This window comes from Cucurbita pepo, chromosome LG12 (genome assembly GCF_002806865.2).
Source record: "Cucurbita pepo subsp. pepo cultivar mu-cu-16 chromosome LG12, ASM280686v2, whole genome shotgun sequence".
Lineage (NCBI taxonomy): Eukaryota > Viridiplantae > Streptophyta > Magnoliopsida > Cucurbitales > Cucurbitaceae > Cucurbita > Cucurbita pepo.
In genome coordinates, this window is record NC_036649.1 from 6,185,649 (window position 1) to 6,204,939 (window position 19,291).

The following is a 19,291-nucleotide window of genomic DNA, read 5'->3' on the forward strand; positions in this document are numbered from 1 at the left end:
AAAATGGGCCGGTCCATAGTGGAATGGTATGGGTCTAATGGGCCGTTCTAATAATTTTGGGCCGTATATGGGCTTAAATAAATCCAGCCCATTTGAATTTTCTAATAGAAGAATGGCAGGGTTGGTGACCTTGAAATAAGAAAACAAATATAATATCAATTTATAATTAATATAAAACAACGATAAGATTATTTATTATTTTCTACACTGTGAACGCGACTGCCTTTTGTCTTACTAGTACAGTAATTTACAATTTTCTCCAAATAATTTAGAAAATTAAACACAGGAAACTTTGGGCATTCACGTCATTTCACACCACTAAAAACTTAATATATATTTTTGAATTAGCATAATAAATTTATATATATTTTTTCATTTATTGTTATGTACAAAAATTCTAAATTCTTAAATAAATATGCAAAATTAGGTAAATTTTAAAACCGCTACGTTGTATCCTCGAAGTGAACGGGTTGGATCTTCACCGTGACATGTAAAACGATGGTGGGTTTTGTGTATTATTGGTATAAATTTTGACGAAAACATCGATTAAAAAATAAATATTTAAATTAAAAATGATATATTTCGGGAGGTCTAAACAATTAAAAAAATTGTATTATTAAAATTATTAAATATTTATATTTATATTTTATGGGTCTTTTTTATAGATAAATTTAATTTATTACAAGAATTAACTTGAATTAGGAGGAGAAGTTCGAGGAATGTAACGCTCTAAGGAGATTGAGGCCTCTTTGTTTGAGATTGATCTTGAATCATTATGAACTGGAAGGGGTGATTCGGATGCAGTTCTGTGACGGTGATGAAAATTATAAGGAGGATTATAAGCTAAGATTTGTGAGAAAAAACGGCCATTATTGATCCACAAGGAACAAGGAAGAGCGAGTGTTGGTGACTTGGTGTGTATATGTTTTTGGGGTTTGTAACTTTATGAATCTGTGAGCTATTTTTTTCGTTATTTTTTAAAAATTATTTTTCCTTCTTGTCTTTGGACGGTTTGCTGAGCTTTTAATCCCGTTTTTCTCCTTCGAGAGAGAGAGAGAGAGAGAGAGAGAGAGGGAGAGAGAGTCTTTTATAGAGACGAGGCAGACACAGGGGAGAGACTTTTAGAGAGAGAGAGAGAGAGAGAGAGAGAGAGAAAAGTTGTGGGAGGCGCAGGGGAATTGGGCTTTTTTTTCCCAGTTCGCGATGGTTTTTGATTGGAATCTATAGCAACAATTAGATTTGCCCTTTTTGTTTTGTCTTATTTTGTTGGTTTTTCGAATTTGTTTTTCTGGGTTTCGGAAATCGTTTGACGGGGTTTCCAAGCTGTGGTTTTTGTAAACCCAGACAGGGATCTTCGATGCATTGATTGGATTTGGTGGATTTGGATTTTTCCTATCTGGGGTTGCTTCGATTTGTGTTTTTGTTGGTGAAATGAATGGTGGTAATGAGGTCATTGCAGCTCCGGCCGCCCCGCCACAGCCGCTGGACTGGAAATTCTCTCAGGTCTTTGGGGAGCGTACAGCCGGTGAAGAAGTTCAGGAAGGTACTATTCACTTTATACTCTAATTCCAATGTTTTTCTTTCCCATCTGGGGTTTCTCGATCCAATTCAAATTTGTTGAATCCATTGCATTTAGGGTTTTTTCAGGCCTCCGATCTGTTTCAGATTGTAAGTTGTTCTTTTAATTTGGTATTCCTGTTGCGGATCTCTATCTCGTTTCTTCATGGACCTGTGAGTTTATCTGTGGTTTGATGTTTATTTGCTGGGAATTTTTGTTTTTGTTCTGTAATGAGAGGGAGTTGAGTCTGCTAGTTGAGATGCCTCTAAGGCTGTGCAGCATTGTTCCTTGTGTTTATAGAATTAGTAAGAAGCTTCTAACCTAAGCCCGGTGGGTGAGTTGTGGAATAGCTTCTGGTTTCTGGGCTGAATTTACTGCATGCACTTTCTAGCCTTATGATTTTCCTCTTTTTGATAGTAAGTGAATGCAAAGAGCATTGCTTAACTGTGTGGAGTAACTCCTCTTTCCCCCTTTCGAACCATCGTTGAGAATCGGATAATTTTAGCGTAAACGATCTAGTTTTCTGGTCACAAGGAAGCCTGACAAAGGCTTGGTTCCTGTTTTTCTGGATATTCCTCCAATAGGTAGAATCTTGAGTCGTGGTTTTGCTAGCTTTGAAGCTTGGTTTGGCTTGTTCTGTTCCTGATGTGAAACTAGAATGCGAGTAATACGACAAACACGTGAATCGAATTTCCTTTGATGAACCAACAACTGCCCCCTGCAGCCATTCAGCAGTTTGCAGTTTCTATGTTCACAATCCACTTTTGGAACTTGGTGTTGTATGCATATTTAAAGCTTAGCCTTTCTTTTTAATTGTTTATACTTCTGCTTCTCTTAGCTGTTGTGTTAGTAGGACCGAAAGTCTTATTTTCCAAACCTCTCGTCTACGTTTCTCTCGTTTTTTGCTCATCATCATCTGTGGAAGATGCTTCTTTGGACAGTCTTCAATCTTCTATTGTCTTTCGCAGCCCAACTGTTGCTTGTCTCATTGTTTCGCCTTCTTTCCTTTTCATAGCTATAGCATTCCTTGAGATAATGATCCCTGTTGCAGGCCCTCACCCTGCTGTATGAAGGTAGTGGTGAATTATCAGGCTTGTTAAAAATCTTGTTCATCTTCTGTGTTTTCATTCGAATTCTTGGCTTTTAAATCAAACATTCAAGTTATTATGGTGGTCGGTATTTAGCATCAACTCAAACTATCTGTATCCGTTCATCTCTGCAATGGTCTTTGGCTGCTTGGATCTACAATATGTTACAATGTAGAGTTGATGTAGTAGCTCTCGTGTTTTGATTCTTTTTCATCTTAACCAAGTTTGTTTAGTCAGTTTAAAAGCAACTAATTGATGCATGCATTTTTCATGGTTCGGTTATCTTCGTTCCTCGATGTTTGAATTTCTGAAGCTTTATATTCACCTCCTTTTTGGCAGTCGATATCATTTCAGCAATTGAATTTGATAAAAGTGGGGATCATCTTGCTACTGGTGACCGTGGTGGCCGGGTGGTACTCTTTGAGAGGACAGATACCAAAGATGTTTGTTTCTTGGAATCATGGCTGCATTGTTATTCCCCCTCCCCGTCTCTCTTGTTCTTTCTCATTTATCTATTTATTTTTGCTTTAACGTGTAGCATGGAACATCGAGAAGGGATTTAGAGAGGATGGATAATGCAATTAGTAGGCATCCCGAGTTTCGTTATAAGACAGAATTTCAGAGTCATGAGCCTGAGGTATTCCCTCGACCATTAGTCTTGTGATTGTTACTTAGATACGTTATATGAACGGATTCTATTACATTTATATTTATGTTTCTTTTGCATTGCTTTTATCAGTTTGACTACCTGAAGAGTTTGGAAATTGAGGAAAAAATTAACAAAATCAGATGGTGCCAGCCAGCTAATGGTGCCTTATTTCTCTTATCTACTAATGATAAAACAATCAAGTACTGGAAGGTAGGATACTGCTTATATCTGTCGTTATTATACCACGTGGGAACACGGATTCGATACTCGATTAAATGTTTTAGCAATTATATCAAATATCTTGGCAGCATATTTCTGGAGGTTATTCAGTGTTATCGTAAGATTACGTGTTTTGTAAGGTTGCATAAATTTTTGAAGTGATGAAATTTAAAGCTTCATTTTTTTATAGTTCGGTAAATTATTGTAGATACCAGCAGAAGACGATATCAGATTATCATGTCTGCCCGTTTCAAAATTTGACTTTAGTGCATGAAGACGTTCTCTTGGGTTCATCAATAATGAAAATTTAGAGTATTTTGAAACTAGTCGGAACCCTTTATCTTCCCCCACCCGTCCCACCAAACACGCACACATGGAAAATTAATCATTTCACTTATATTTGTCCTTTTGTAACCTTTTTACCCATTTTGTCTATTTACTTCTTATTTTTGCTTCTGAGTTTTGATCAGGTGCAAGAAAAGAAGGTAAAAAAGGTTTCCACCATGAATGTGGATCCTTCTAAACCTGTTGGAAATGGAAGCAATGCTAGCTCGAGCAACTCAAGTAGCTCTGGACCATATCTTGCAAATGGAGGATCCCCAGACCGATATCCGAGTAATGACCCTTCATTTCCAGCAAGGGGCATACAATCTCTGCGCTTACCAGTGGTATGCCCTCACCCTCATGTATTTATGTTTTTACAAATTACTTTTAGTTTCGTGCTATTCATTTTAGTAGTTTGGGCATACATTTACTCATGATCGATTATTTTTTAATAAGGTCTTGTTTGACGACGTTTTTTTCCCTTAAAAGTACATCTCTATGATGACACTTTTTGTAAATTGTCTGCTCTCTTCTCTTCTTATAGCCATGCTTCCCTTTTAACAAAGTGGGATAACCTTTTGTAATCGTCATGAATTTTCGATCCCATCGTAAATTTCACACATCTGTGAAGTTGTCTCTATCAATTACTTTACTAGTTTTTAAAATCAAGATTAGATATTCTGTAGCTTTTTTTTCCAGTTATTTACATTTGGCGAGGCATATAGAAGTAATTTACAAATGGAGAAAAATGTTAAGAAATAAACATGAATTTTAGAAACAGAAACAAAAAAACAAAAGGCCTAATTTATTTATTTTTGCTCGAGTTCTTAAGTCACTAGTTTTGCAGGTAACTACCCATGAGACTAACCTGGTTGCAAGATGTCGAAGAGTGTACGGCCATGCTCATGATTATCACATCAACTCCATCTCCAATAATAGGTTTGGTGTCTTTCACTCGAATCCAATTTTTCTCTTAAGTATATTCTGTTATACTTTTTGAATCCTTGATGGAGCATTTTCGTCGGTAACCTTGGCACTATGAATCATGTTCGTATTTGATTTTATTTATGCCCTGTATTAAGCGTACAAGTATTTGCTCTTATTAATAGGGGTATAGTTTTTCATTTAAACAAGAGAAAACTTTTCATTGGTGTATGAAAAAGAAGAAAAGAGTACGGAAATACATACTTCCAAAAGGGGATGGAAGAGTATATCGGTAAAAGATTACAAGAACCTGAAAAGAAACCAAAGAAACCAAACAAAATTCGGAACCGAAGAGCTGCTAACTAACAGCAATAACTGCAAAGCTAGAACATAAAAGCAACAAAAACTTAGCTTTCAAACAAAAGCTGAAACTTTAATGGAAAAGCTCCTAAAATCACTGAAGCAAATGGAAACTACACGAACCAGCTTGAAACATAAAGTCAGGAAAGGAAGAAAAACAGCAACTGTCAAGGGGAGAAGCACAAACACGAGAAGACCAAAGAAGAAAACAACCAACCAAAAGCCTTATCAACACCAAACTCAACTCCGAAAAAAACCCGAAGCCTTCACCCAATAACTGAAAACTGATGAGATGACGAAACCAATGGAAGAAAATTTTCTTTTTCATCTACTGTGTTGACGAGAGGGGGAGAAGAAGACTCATCTGGTAGCTTCTTTAAAGGTGAATTAAGCTCTTCTTCATGAAAAGTAGAACAAAAAGATTTCTTCAAAATCTTCATCATCAAGAGCTTCATTGGATACCTTTTCATATCCATTAACAATTGGAAAATTGAACTCCAAGTCATCTCATCACCACTAAGACTTAACAGAATCCTTATCTGACTCCTCATTTTCCTCCAAAAAATCTGACTGTTTGATGATCCCATTTATTGAGTTAATATAACCCTTAGAAAGAGTGTTGTTAATAAAAGTTATTGTGGACTAAAAGTTTTGTTAAAGTGGTATGGTTACATTGAACCGTTTTGTAAAACTTCGCACCAGTCACAGGATAAAGTTCTAACAACATCCCACAGGTCCAAGAAATTTCTCAGTTGTAATCTCCAAATCCCTCCTGGTAGCATTTTCCATGAAGGAAAACGTACAGATGGCTACACAATGTATGAAGGGAAAAAATCTTCAAAGATTCCAGGGAACGAGAGCTGTAACTTATCAGCATCCTCAGCATTATTCTCTACAAATTATGGAATAATTTATTTTCTGTACCTTATCATGAGGAGTCTATCCTGTATCTTAGCGTGGGTATTAAGACTCTTAATGAGGAGTTGAAAAAGCTTCTACCTACTTTGGCCCTTTGGCCTTAAACCACCTATTTAATTAATGAAATAGGATCAAATTATTGAATTAAGATTGGCAGGAAACTGCCTAAATTTGTCTAGCCACCAATTCCTGGAATTTTGGGCACTAAAAGGCCTAAAACTTTAACCAAACTCAAAAGAGGGAGCCATTCATCCACCTCTCTGATTACTTCTAAAGTTGAGCATTTTTGCTTTAGATCTACCTCCCAGTAGTCTTGGCTTTTCTTTCCTTGCTTTCTACTACAGTATAAAGTCTTGATTGCTATAGGCAAATATGAGAATTACTAAATCAATCATCCTCCCAAGAAATGTGGTAGACCTACCGAATTATTATCTGTCTACAATGAACTATCTAGTACTTGGCAATGAAATGCCAAGGATTGTTATCAACAACAGTAACATGCAGAGATGGGGCTTCTTTGTTGAGCCAATAACAAATTCCACATTTTGAAGTATTTGTTATGTGTGCTCAAATATTATTGTGATTAAAGAGGCTCAAGACATAGATTAATTATATTATGATAGAGATGAAAAATATGGTCATAATGCAGAGAGTTGAAGTTGGAATCTCTTATTTTGACACCAAATTAAATTTCCCCAACTCTCATTAGCTTAAACTATATATATAAGTTAATGAATCATTCAATTTCAAATAATGCATGATGGCAGCACTTATATTCTAACCCTTGAATTGTAAACGGAAATATACACTGGCAATATTTCATTTTGGTTAGATTTTTTCTTACCTTAGTAGTGTAAGCTGGTTTTCTGTCAAAATTTTCTTCATATCTTCGTTTGTCCATATATGTGTGTGTGTATCGTACATGTACAGAGTCACGAAATTCAATATCTTTGTGCTCAAACTCACATGACACATGTATGCATGTGTTTATTGTTTTAATGTTTTTAGTGATGAAGTCTTACTACTGCAAACTAGGTTCATTAAAGAAAAAGAGAATCAGAAGTTCATTTTATGATTTATTTGCAGAAATATGCTCTCCATTTTCAGTGTCTACTTGTTTTTTCGCATGGTTTAGTAACCAATTATGTTCTCTTGTCTTGTGTTTATAGTGATGGAGAAACTTTTATATCAGCTGATGATCTGCGGATAAATCTTTGGAACTTGGAAATTAGCAGTCAAAGTTTCAATATTGTTGATGTCAAGCCTGCCAACATGGAGGATCTTACTGGTAAGGTGTTGAATTCTGGTCAGTAGGGTTTGACATTCCTTCTGGTGGCTGATATTAGAGCAACAGAATTTAAAATATTAAGTTAATACTTTTCTCTATTAATGAAAGTAATGGAAACGGGATGGGTCCTATAGACTCTCACAAACTAACTCTGTATGATTATTTACTAACATCCTCAGAACCAGGCTTTTGTTTTAAATATCTTCATCTTATTCATTACCAGACTACCACTAAACATGAAATATATACAAAGTTCGTGGGCTAATGGAGAAGATTTAGCACACTTGTCATCTGAAAGAGGCCAGGAGTCCTGGCCTCCTATGACAGGCGTTTTTGGTTCTCATGGGATAAAAGGAAAAAAATGAAGGGAGAAAGAAAAGTAAGGGTCAAGCCATTACAAATTTATTTAAGCCAGCCTACGTTCAACTTTTGTATATTCCTATTGATATGTTCTTTTCCCCTGACTTTGGGCTTCTGCGGAGTGTAACTTGTATAATCATGCATTCATTCCCAGCGTTTTTTTCTCTTTTCTCTTTTCTTTCTTTCAACTTCTGTTTTTAGTTTTATAATTTTAAACTTTGGATTCTAAATTTCCCTTGTGCTTCTGTAGAGGTGATAACGTCTGCAGAGTTTCATCCTACTCATTGCAATATGTTAGCATACAGCAGTTCAAAAGGATCCATCCGCCTTATTGATTTGCGGCAGTCGGCATTATGTGATTCTCATGCCAAATTGTAAGTGCTTCTGGTTTTAAAGAAAATGGTTTTTTCTTCATATCCTTCATATTGAAAAGTACCCTGTGGACCTGAGAACTCATTAGAAATTTCAATTGGGTGCAGATTTGAGGAGCAGGAAGCACCTGGTTCTAGATCCTTTTTCACTGAGATTATTGCTTCAATCTCTGATATTAAGTTTGGAAAGGAAGGAAGATACATTCTTAGTCGTGATTACATGACTCTCAAGGTTTTCATTTTTCTTCTTGATAGTGATATGCGCCAACTATGTTGCAATTTTATCATTTAGGTTGATAAAAAAGGGGTAGGTAGCTTTTGGCTCATGAATGTACATGTGGGGCTAGTTTATCCTACAAAGATTTCTTATTTCATGTGCATTTAAAAATTCCCACAAGACTAGATCTGCAACAATTTTGGAATGGCGTGTCAAGAAAGCATATACTTAGAAATTTGGAGATATAATCTTATGGAAGATCTATTCGTATAAATTAGATACTCTTTTGATCTGGATGTTGGAGGGGTGGATTCAATTATCACTGTTCTTCTGTTCAGTCTTTTCTATTTTTGCTTCACTATGAGTGGTGGGGTGTTTTTTTCTCTAATGGACGTGTTTGTGTGTGTTTGTGCGAGCCAGTTAAAATTACCTGACTTCTGCGATTGCAAGTGCGACCTCCTCTTTTCCTTTTTATTTTTTTATATTATTATTATTTCAAAATCCCCGCTTTATTGAGGAGTTTGTGTATTGGAGAAAGCGTTGTCCCCATTCTCGTGTTTACTCACTGGTCTACTTCGATTGTGATGGGCCTTAGATTGCCCTAATATCAATAGAAAACTCATTTGGGTAAGGCTCCCCGGCGCCTTACTAATAGTATTTTTCAGGGGAAGACACTTGTTTTCAACTTTTCTGAGGTAGAGTTAACGCATGGTAGTGTCACATCTAAAAAGATAGTTGTGGTTAAGTTTTTAACTTATCTCTTGGGCTGCTAGATCTTTATAAATGCCTGCTATAGTATAGTCAGCTTTTCAATTATGTTGGCCTTGTGGACTTATTCTTCATTGTCGTCGTTGATAGCATGTTCATTTCGTTCTATAAAGGTCCTTCGAACTGAGATCACTTGCTTCCTCTTGTTTTTGGTTCAGATTTTGTACCTTTTGCTTCTTGTTTATTGAATTCCATTCTTAGTTTATGCATCATCAAGCAATTTTATATTCACTCTTATTGTTTGCATTAGTTATCTTGTCATGAAGTGAGTTGTTTACTTGTTTGCAGTTGTGGGATATTAATATGGATTCTGGTCCAGTTGCAGCATTTCAGGTTCATGAATATTTAAGACCTAAGGTTGAATCATCTGCCTCTAAACCCAGATTTGAATATTTAATACGCTGCAATCTTTTATCTTTTTTCGTGACGTTTTTCTTTGAATATTCATATAGCTCTGTGACCTTTATGAAAATGATTCAATCTTCGATAAGTTCGAGTGTTGTTTGAGTGGAGATGGATTGCGATTAGCTACAGGCTCTTACAGGTAAGCGCTCCTCCGTAGAAAACTCTACATTCCGTTTCTTTTCTGGGACATAAACCATTTTATGCACATTTTTGTTTTCAGTAATTTATTCCGCGTGTTCGGCTGTGTATCGGGAAGTACAGAGGCTACAACTTTAGAAGCTAGCAAAAATCCAATGAGGTAATCATTTGTTAGTGTGATTTGATCTGATTTACGCGATGCTTATGCAAGGTTCGATTGTGCCTGCAGGCGTCAAGTTCAGACCCCTTCAAGGCCTGCCAGATCTCTAAGCAGTAGTATAACACGAGTTGTAAGACGAGGTTCGTGTTTTCTTCGCTTTTCACTCGTTAACAAACCAAATCATCAATTCAAGTTTTGTTGTGGCATACAGTTTATTTTACATTCCCATAGCAGGATCAGAGAGCCCTGGGGTTGATGCAAATGGAAACTCATTTGATTTCACAACAAAGTTACTGCATTTAGCTTGGCACCCAACTGAGAACTCAATCGCCTGCGCTGCTGCTAACAGCTTGTACATGTACTATGCGTAAACGTGGTTTAGCAAGAAACGTATTTGCTCGGTCGACTTTCTCAAGAGTCTCTCTTGGAGAAAGCTATTTTCCCATTTCCTGCCAGCCATTGGATTCGTAAGCTTTGCAAGTACCTCGACATCAAATGACGTACGTAGCCCAGAGACTTACCGAACGTGCATTTGGTATCATCCCAGATGCAGCAGAGGTGGCTGCCACACAATCCTCCACAAGGTTTATGTTGATTTGTTTGCAGTGGCTGCATCTCATTTTGGTGTTCCTCAACCCCAACTATTTAGTTTCTTCTTTTTCACTGTTTTTGATTCCGCCGCAGTGTCTTCTTGTGAAAGAGAAGATGCAGAGTTATGTTTCAGATTGTTTTGGGTTGGAGCCATGAAGGAAAAAAAGAATGTGATTGTAGCTCTCCTACAACAAATACTATAAACCAAACCAAATGTTCAATATTTGCAACAGCCGCAACTAGGTTTATTAAGATTACCTCCAAAAAGAAAGTGTAGCTTTTATTCTTAATCTTTGTTGGGATTTTACTTTTTATAAACTTACACACCATCATTTTTTCATTGTTTCTTTCTCACTCACTGCTATTTTATTGTATCTTATTGGCTGTTTCATTGTGCTTCAGTATTACGTTAGGAAGCTAAGGGATGGCTGTGCTCTTACTTTAGTATTGGTACCCAGATGAAGTGAGATTGTATGTCATTTCTTTGATTATGTGCTCCCTTATATGGGTTATTAGCTCATTAAAAGCAGGCAGAAGGCTAGAAAAATAGAAGAGTTCTTCACGACTTTCGAACATAAATGTACAACTTATTTGCAAATTAGGTGATTTTTTCTTAATACCTTTTAGTCTAAAGGTGGTTAACGAGGTTGTTTAACGAATAGCTATTGTCATGTATATCACATGTTGTCTAAGTACGGATGGAATAGCTCATTGTATAGGGTGCAGAATATGGCAAGGCATTGGTGCGTCTAAAAGACAACCAAATGGACCCTTCATTAATCTAGTTGGTTGCTTGTTTGTCACATATGTCGTTTTTGGCTCATCTTTTGCAAGCAATATCTAGGTCGTTTTTGGCTCATCTTTTGCAAGCAATATCTCCTTCTGTAATATGCAATCCATCCATTTAAATCCAACTCTGATTCAACAGCGAGCGATCACTATTTTCTTAACGAAAAAAAAGTAAAGTTTTTCAGTTTTTAGAACTTTATGATGGACAATATTGTCAATATCATAGATTCATAGTCCAAATAATTTAGCAGAAGTTTTTCCAAAATTTTACCGAAAGTTAGTTTTTTATTTGGTTCTATTTGAGAACCAATTATATTGGTTTGGTCGATTTGATTTTAAACGGCCCAAGTCTACTGTTAGTAAATAACTGCTTTGACTTGATACAAATGGTATCAGCGCCAGACACCGGGCGATGTGCCAACAAAACACTGAGCTGCCAAAGGGGAGTGGGCGATGTGCCAACAAAACACTGAGCTGCCAAAGGGGAGTGGGCGATGTGCCAACAAAACACTGAGCTGCCAAAGGGGAGTGGATTGTGAGATCCCACGTCATCCCACGTCGGTTAGAGAGGAAAACGAAACATTTCTTATAAAGGTGTAGAAACCTCTTGCTAACTGGCGCGTTTTAAAACTGTGAAACTAGTTCATAACGAGCTAAAACAGACAAATCTACTAACAATGAGCCCGATGTGCACCAAAAGATTTAGAAAAGAAAAACAGCACAAGCTAAGCAAAACTACTTGGTTTCCTGTTCATAAATAAAGCGGGAAAAATCTAATTGCATAATTGCAGTGTCCCAAACAGATAGAAAGTGAGGTAGTAAATCAAACAGTGCCAATGATCCACACATTTAAACATAACGTATTTGCTTCTAAAAAATATCTAACCAGACCAGTTTGCTTTCAAGTTGCCAAGCTGATATAGAGCAAACCACTAGAACACACTTGGTGAACATAGGAAACTTTCTGGCAAGCCAACTTAGTCGATGAAGTCTCGAGCCAACCATGGAAGCTCTCGCCATTAAATATGAACGTAATCGATATCACATAGGGACAACACGAGCCTTGTACATGCAAATATATGCCATATGCCAGTCACCTGAAATAAACGAATAACCAGAACGAGATGTTATCTAGCAGTCCGTGATGAATCCATTTCTAATGAGTTGCTAAAACAGCCCAGGAAGCCTTACCTCCACCAGATAGCTTTAAGATGTCTTCGTCTCTCTGTACAATGGGGTTATCATCATCATATTCAATCCACTTCCCTGTAGCCAATTGAAAATCGTTCATGATAGTTCGTATTCGGAGCGAGCTAACACGTAGTAATTAATGAAAATGACTAATCAATCTAAAAGACAAACCGCTTTCTTGCTTGACCCAGGCAACATAGTGTCCTGAATCTGCACTTCTTCCCTTGTGGGTCAACACAGCTACCAAATCATAAATTCCAGTCATTTGTGTTTCCTTGTCAGAAGAAGGGGCATCTGAGATAGATAATCATCAAAAAGTGATCGTCAAAGAACGTAAGAACTAAGACGTAAGAACCGATTGAACACAAAGTGAAATTTCCACTTATCGAAAAAGGGTACCTTCTTGAGGTGTCACACTTGATTGTGCATCATTCCCAGTAGATGTTCCCTACATAGTTCAGGATTTGGAAGTCAAAAGAAAGTCCAAATATAATAATCAAAGGTTGCCAATGGAGTTTTAACTCACTTCTGCATCAGACATCTTTACATCCTTGTCCGCTGAATCCGAACTCTTCTCTTTTGGTTTCAGACCGAGTTTTTTGCCTTCCTCGTTCCTTAAAAGCTATATTTCAATAAACGAAAACTCGTAAGATCGTCGACCATAGACTATCAATAAGTTCCTTCCTCAAAGACCATAGGTCAGAAACTATACCAGTCGAGGAGCTTCCAATTGTTTGCGAAGATCATCCGAACACAAATCGAACACATCCAATTCCAAAGGATAATCCACTTTCTGAAATGAAAGTTGAGCTAAAAAAGTATGGAATATCGTACGGAAATTTAAACTAAAATAAAAAATTTAGTGGCATTACCCTCAAAATCTTGGCTTTCTGATTCGACTCTCTCTTCCAGAAAAAGCGGACAAATTGAATTGTCAAGTACCTTGAAATTCGAGCATAAATTTACATTACAATGAGTGCAAAATTTGCTATTTTGTGCATGGTACAACGCTAATTTAAAATAGACCTGGTAGATTTCCCAGTGGAAAGATGTGTGACAAGCAAAGCAGAACTAAATAGAACTTTTAAACTTAAAATGATTATGATTACCTTGGGAGGCTATTTATACGAGATTCCTTCAAGAAAATTGCACTGCGCCCCAGCGAAGGAGACACTTTATCTATTTCTGATTTTAAACCCTGCGCCATTTGGAAGCAAAAACAATTCTCAGGAGGAAGATTTCTAAAAGTGACAGTACTTTTGATAAAAGAATATGAAACAACAAAAATAAAATCATTATTTGCTAAGAAAAATCTTAGAGACAAGTGAGAACTTCAGACTGCACTCAGGGCAAAACTTTGAAATACCAGATTTCAAAGTTGACGCCAACTACTCACTCAACTTATAGGTTTCTTTTCCTTATTGATGATATGAAATTACAAAAGTGGGGGGTCAACCCCTATCCGAAGGAATCGATAAAGAACACTGTCCTTGGGCTACAACAGTAATAGGCTATAGCTACGAAATCAAGGGGAGAATATATAAAAAGTAAGTGCCAAAAAGATAAGTAATTATGAAAATGAATGTGTACTCGTAAACATTAGGGGGATATCAATCACCATGACAACGCCAATGAAAATAAAAAACCCATAAAAGCATTATAAATTAAACCACAACTATTAAGTGAGGAAAAAAAAATAATCCTACATTATATAAATTTTGTTACCAACACTCAAGTTTATGTATCAGAAATAATGGAAACTATTCAAATTTTTTTACTTTTCAGTATATTATAAACATTTTCCCTGTTCACTTTCCACTCAAATCTTGTTCAAGAAAGAAAAAAAACATTTTCACTAATTTTCCCATTGTTTCATCACTTGATTAATTACTTTTATCAATGAACATTCGGATTTTAAACAAAAATTTTGCAAGAAAAAAGCACCCAAGTAAAGAACAACCAGTTATGAAAGTGCATGAAAGTTGGAAAAGCACTAGTAAAAAAACATTTGCACTCAACTAAGAGCAAATAAACAATCTCCAAATTAACAAGACTTACATGCTTTAATCCTTCAGCCAAATGGTTCACTTCATGTGAAATATGACATTTAAGTGAATAAACTGATTCTGCTTCCGAACTTTCCTCTCCACTTTCTTGACAATGTACTCTAGCACCATAAAATCATCACCATCAGCACATTAGACATAAGTTTAAGAATACAATATGCGATATTTTTTGGGGGAAAAGAGACAAAAGTTACATCAATCAGAAAAGTACAGGCTTGAAAGAGGATATGAGGGAATCCACGAGTAAAGCTCATTGAGATAACGAAAGGCTCCCCAATTAGTAACAACATAAAAAATATAGTAGTTACAAAAATCTTTTTCCAAGTAGGACCAATCGAAAAACTATTACATGTGAATACAACATTCTCAATAATGCTGCAAGTTAACGGCAATGGGAATGGTCATAACGATATCCAAAGCATCAGGCAAGAACCACCACAAAATTCAAAGGCAATGTTGTGTGTGTGTGGTGAGGAGATTGTCATGAAATATGGCTTTTGCTACAAGGTAAGCCACAAAACAATATAGTGATGACAAACTGGTGCTTCTTGTCAATAATATACTGACTACATGCAGAGGGACATCTTAACACATTTCCATTTGTGATTAAACAAACATAAGCTCATGAATATTATCAAGGTCATTGAATAGATGCAGAGGAGAATAGGAAAGGAAGATAAATAATGATTAATGTGAACTCAAAAACCGCCACTTTATGGAATTGATTTCGATGTATTAAATAGCTAGCAGATGCCTTACCTGCTAACAAGATCAATGCCAAATAGGTCCTTTACAGCATCGGGGTTTTCACTGCAAGTAAAGATGGCAAAATTTTCTTATTAAACTACACATTTCTTCCATGAAAGATGAAACAACGATAAAAGAATGCAAAAACAGAGACAGGATAGCAAACGTATTGAAAAATTTCTCAGCACGGTGGGATAATAGCATGTAGACGAATCTAACCATGGTTTAAGAAGTATCAAGTTCAAGAGGAATATGGAAGTATGGATTAGAAAAATACGTTTATGCATACATTTTGCGTAGCCAAATGAAATTACAGAAAATCACTAAAACATAAGATGCTATTACCTGGAACCTGCTGACCTAAGGGACTGAGATAGAGTGTATAGAAGTTGTGTCCAACATTCTTCAGCGTCCTGTTAAAAATCAAGCTTCAATTAATATATAAATATAAAGATTTCGTAGAACGCAATAAAAAAGTTCAAAATATCAGATACTTGTTGCATGAATGTACTATTCTGCAGCTGGCCAAATTGAGGATATTTTTTCCGCAGCACCTGGAAACATGGGACAATAAACAGTTATTTCCTACTCATGCATAAACAACCGTGATGACAAAATAATTCCAAAAGTAAGTTATTAGGAAATCTAATTCTAAGTTAATTACAACTAAACTCCAATATCTTATGATTATATATAATGAAATCAAATTGAAGAGATGTAAATTTATTTTGTAAAGTGAACATCTGAATCCAACGAAGAACGGAATGTCAATGTTATTATCTGGTGTACATCAACCTTGAGAAGATTGCCAGATTGGCATAGTAAGTGGCTTCAAAAATTAGTATCATTCAATGAGCAAATATAGACAAAGATAATCATAAAGAAATAGCTCCCCAAGCAAGACCCTTTCAGGGTTGTGTATGAAAGACAGAGCAAGAACACTTTGGAATCAAACTTCCAGAGCAGTTTTGCGGCTCCTTAGGAAGGGAAGAAATGATTGACTCTTCAAGGATAAGTTGAATTCTAATGAAATGGACTGGCCTTTAGGTTGTTTTTACCCTTTTGGTTTTTAGTAGTTATCTCATTTCTTATACTAAAAAAACAACATAATTACAGATAAATGACCATTGAAAGAATTAGGCATACTATTTTGACACCCCAACATATGAAAGGAAAAAAATGCTTAAACCGACAAATTTTAAATTTTTTATGAAAGCCACTAACCATCCAGAACTGCATAGGTGCCACTGCCTTGACACTTTTATCAAGCTCGCTGAATAAATCCCGGGTAGCAACAGTTAACATGTGTGAAGTTTGATCCACATCACTACGCCCAGCATTAGAGTACCTAATCCAAGCCAACAATTATATTTGTTGCTGCAGGAAGATTAATGAAGAAAGCAGGTGGAAGAACTCACTTAATCAAAGATGACTTAAGCTCAGGAACAGAATGCAAACACTGTAAAGTTGAATTCATGTAACATGTGTTTCCCAAATTAAACAAACCAGCACTGTGGCCCTGAAACAACAAAATTTTGGATGAAAATCACGAATCATAAGAAACAGTTCAGCATCGAAATGTCCAATAAAACAAAGAACTATTCTATACAAACAGAAAATTAGTTCAGAAGAATATGAAGAAACAAGAGGAAGATATACAACAAAATCAGAATGAAAAGATGAACAAATTAGAAATATTTTTGCATAAGTGACATACTGTGCCTAAGGCTTGCGAGCTATGGTATGGGGTAGAGGTAACCTCATCTATATTTGATTAAGGTGAGTTTTATCTAAGACCCTGGATAGCACAAGCTTTTTGTGGATACCTTTGTGCATCGTTTGTAAGATTGGCACACTCTATTGTGGTTGTGAGCAAGCACCCAATGTTACCCTTGAAGCCATAAACCACAGGCCTCACTACTGTTTTTCTTAGTTTCTTATGGTAGTCATATGATGCTGGGAAAATACATGCTGGGAGAACTTAGGACCATTTTTTCTCGGTTACGTTTCCTTGTTTACACTCTTAAGATGCAACAAGGAGGACTTGAACCGTGACTTAACAGGAAGCATAAAACCTCCCTATCCACTATGTTCACAGTTGTAATTGTTTTCTTCATTTACACAATTTTACCTACGCAAAATTTGTTTCTATTGTCTTCCTTACTATGCTGGATGAAGAAGAAATAGAGTTCTATACAGTGGTTTCATTATAGGTTTCTTATTCTGCCAATATTCATAATACTCATTATGTATTGTTACAATTGAAGGCTTTACTTTAGGAGTTCTGTTCAATTCTTTTGTGTGATTTATAGAGTTCTTTTATTCCTCGAGCTCTTAGTTCCTTCATACCCATTACTTGCATATATTTAAATCTCATGGTTCCATTATGATCGAAAAACATAAGTAAAATGATAATCAGTGGCAACAGGTCAGGCCGCAATGGTAGATATGAATTTTAAGATGGACCAAAAAATATGATGAATCATGGCATAAGACAAACATGACCTTAGGTAAAAAATAGCATCAAAGGTAAAAGGTGCATACTTAGTACACCATATTAACAGTCCATCTTTGTAAACAAACTTACCTAAAATTATATTTTCAGTTATCCTCTACAATGATCAACCTAATTATAACACTTTCAGATGGAGATATGGCTGTCATTCTATGACAATAATTTTTTTAAAACGAATTTCTAACACTTACAGAACATAACAAAAACCTTACCACTGCAATAACTTGTTCCTCTTCAGGAAGATCTTCTATAAAGACAGGGCCCTTCTCTGGGGCTTTAACAATCTCGTCTGCTGTGCCCATCATCATTAATTTTTGACCCTACAAAAGAATTTGTATGTAAACGGAGAAACAAATGGAACCACAAAAATCTATCAGAAAGTTGTATAACAATAGTCATTAGGCTACCTTTTTTACTCCTACAGTTGACCAATCTGCATCGTCCTGCTCGGTAAGAAAATATAAGGATCAGATGTTTACCAATCACTATGGAAATTCTCAAAAATTCGATCAAGAGAGATGTCAATGATATTGTTGGCAAATGAATGGGAATGAAGGTTCAACAACAACAACACTATCATTAAGAAACATAGAGAGATGTTAAGTAACCTTTAGTATACCACCCTTAACCATAATCTTCTGCCTTTCAGGAGGTACTCCGGTGAGTTCAAACAACTGGCCCTTGAAAACATATGGGGGCAGACTGGTGTCGATTTCCACATCTTGGAACAGCTCTTTTTGCCACTTAACGCTCACTACAAAATACCAATATCCATTTTTCAGAGAAGAAAAGAATTCCAGCAAAAGGGTACGATTAAGATTAAGTTAATATGAATTCTACAGCTTCTAATCTGTTCTTCAGCCAAGCTTAAGTTAACATTCGATTTCTGACAGTTCAAGAAGTTCAAAATCATAATTGCTTTCCATGACATAGGCAACAGCGAAAGCGTATCAATTCGTTTAATCATAACCACGCACTACATCCAGACACCCAGATTAAAAAAAAACGTACATCAATAACAACAATCCTGGGCATTGATACATGCGATGTAAGAGGGATGATCTCAAATAATAAGAAGCAATGGTGAGGCAATGACAATCAGTAGGAGAACAAACGAATTGACAAAGCCCCTCATGATGGAAATTGAAATTGAAATTGACCCAGATCATTGGCGCCGAAAGGATCGGCAAATCTGGGGTGGTTGAAGAGAGGGAATGAAAGCAAGTAAAAGAGAAGAAGTAGAAGAAGAAGTGAAATGTTCGAACCTTTAATCATGATTAGAGGGCTCCGACAGAGGTAGAAGAATGCGCGAACAGAGGTTGAAGAAGAGTTGTCTTGGAGAGGCGGTAAAGCGGACCTCTGAATTCCTTGCTGATTCAACAAACTATTTCAATCATCTCCCTTTCTTATATATATATATAGATAGGTTCCCATGTTCTTCTATCAAACACCTCAATCTACCGATTAGATTTAAGAGATTAAATTAAAATAAAATATTTACTTAACAAATTTTCAAATTTTAAAAAGTGTTTATATCTTGATAAAAAAATCTTTTATCTTTTCCCATTATTTTATATATATTTTAGAACTTCTAATTAATTTTTTTTTCAGATATAATTTTTATTTTTCAATATAATTTTCATCG

At 36.0% G+C, this 19,291-nt stretch overlaps 2 protein-coding genes across 3 annotated transcripts; one reads left to right on the forward strand and one right to left on the reverse strand.

The window, feature by feature from the left end:
• Positions 1–719: 719 nt before the first annotated feature.
• On the forward strand, positions 720–10,678 carry LOC111806845 (serine/threonine protein phosphatase 2A 55 kDa regulatory subunit B beta isoform-like). 2 transcript variants are annotated; one of them, XM_023692342.1, is made up of 14 exons: positions 720–1,543; positions 2,986–3,089; positions 3,185–3,283; positions 3,386–3,505; positions 3,985–4,182; positions 4,686–4,777; positions 7,210–7,328; positions 7,939–8,062; positions 8,168–8,291; positions 9,333–9,401; positions 9,497–9,588; positions 9,670–9,747; positions 9,817–9,887; positions 9,979–10,678. In XM_023692342.1, exons 1-14 carry the CDS (start codon positions 1,432–1,434, stop codon positions 10,116–10,118), a joined length of 1,542 nt encoding a protein of 513 aa, XP_023548110.1. In that variant the 5' UTR covers positions 720–1,431; the 3' UTR covers positions 10,119–10,678. The 2 variants fall into 2 exon arrangements, with proteins under 2 accessions (XP_023548110.1, XP_023548111.1); XM_023692343.1 differs by having other exon boundaries at positions 722–1,543; positions 9,982–10,678.
• A 1,175-nt stretch (positions 10,679–11,853) lies between these two features.
• On the reverse strand, positions 11,854–19,058 carry LOC111806695 (ubiquitin carboxyl-terminal hydrolase 6-like). Its single transcript, XM_023692096.1, has 18 exons — positions 18,912–19,058; positions 18,255–18,400; positions 18,054–18,089; positions 17,859–17,966; positions 16,550–16,650; positions 16,356–16,479; positions 15,626–15,685; positions 15,477–15,544; positions 15,144–15,194; positions 14,377–14,485; positions 13,428–13,516; positions 13,191–13,260; positions 13,031–13,111; positions 12,845–12,940; positions 12,718–12,766; positions 12,490–12,612; positions 12,319–12,393; positions 11,854–12,224 (listed from the first exon to the last, which is right to left on the reverse strand). The coding sequence occupies exons 1-18, from the start codon at positions 18,919–18,921 to the stop codon at positions 12,169–12,171; spliced, it is 1,452 nt and encodes a 483-aa protein (XP_023547864.1). The 5' UTR covers positions 18,922–19,058; the 3' UTR covers positions 11,854–12,168.
• Between the last annotated feature and the right edge of the window lie 233 nt (positions 19,059–19,291).

Coding starts and splice junctions, on each gene's coding strand:
- LOC111806695 (XM_023692096.1), bottom strand. Junction 16,480..16,549: donor CTTAAGTCATCTTTGATTAA/GTGAGTTCTTCC, acceptor GGCTTGGATTAG/GTACTCTAATGCTGGGCGTA. Junction 12,941..13,030: donor AATTGGAAGCTCCTCGACTG/GTATAGTTTCTG, acceptor ATTGAAATATAG/CTTTTAAGGAACGAGGAAGG.
- LOC111806845 (XM_023692342.1), top strand. CDS start 1,432: ATGAATGGTGGTAATGAGGTCATTGCAGCTCCGGCCGCCCCGCCACAG. Junction 8,292..9,332: donor GTGATTACATGACTCTCAAG/GTTTTCATTTTT, acceptor ACTTGTTTGCAG/TTGTGGGATATTAATATGGA. Junction 9,888..9,978: donor AACACGAGTTGTAAGACGAG/GTTCGTGTTTTC, acceptor ACATTCCCATAG/CAGGATCAGAGAGCCCTGGG.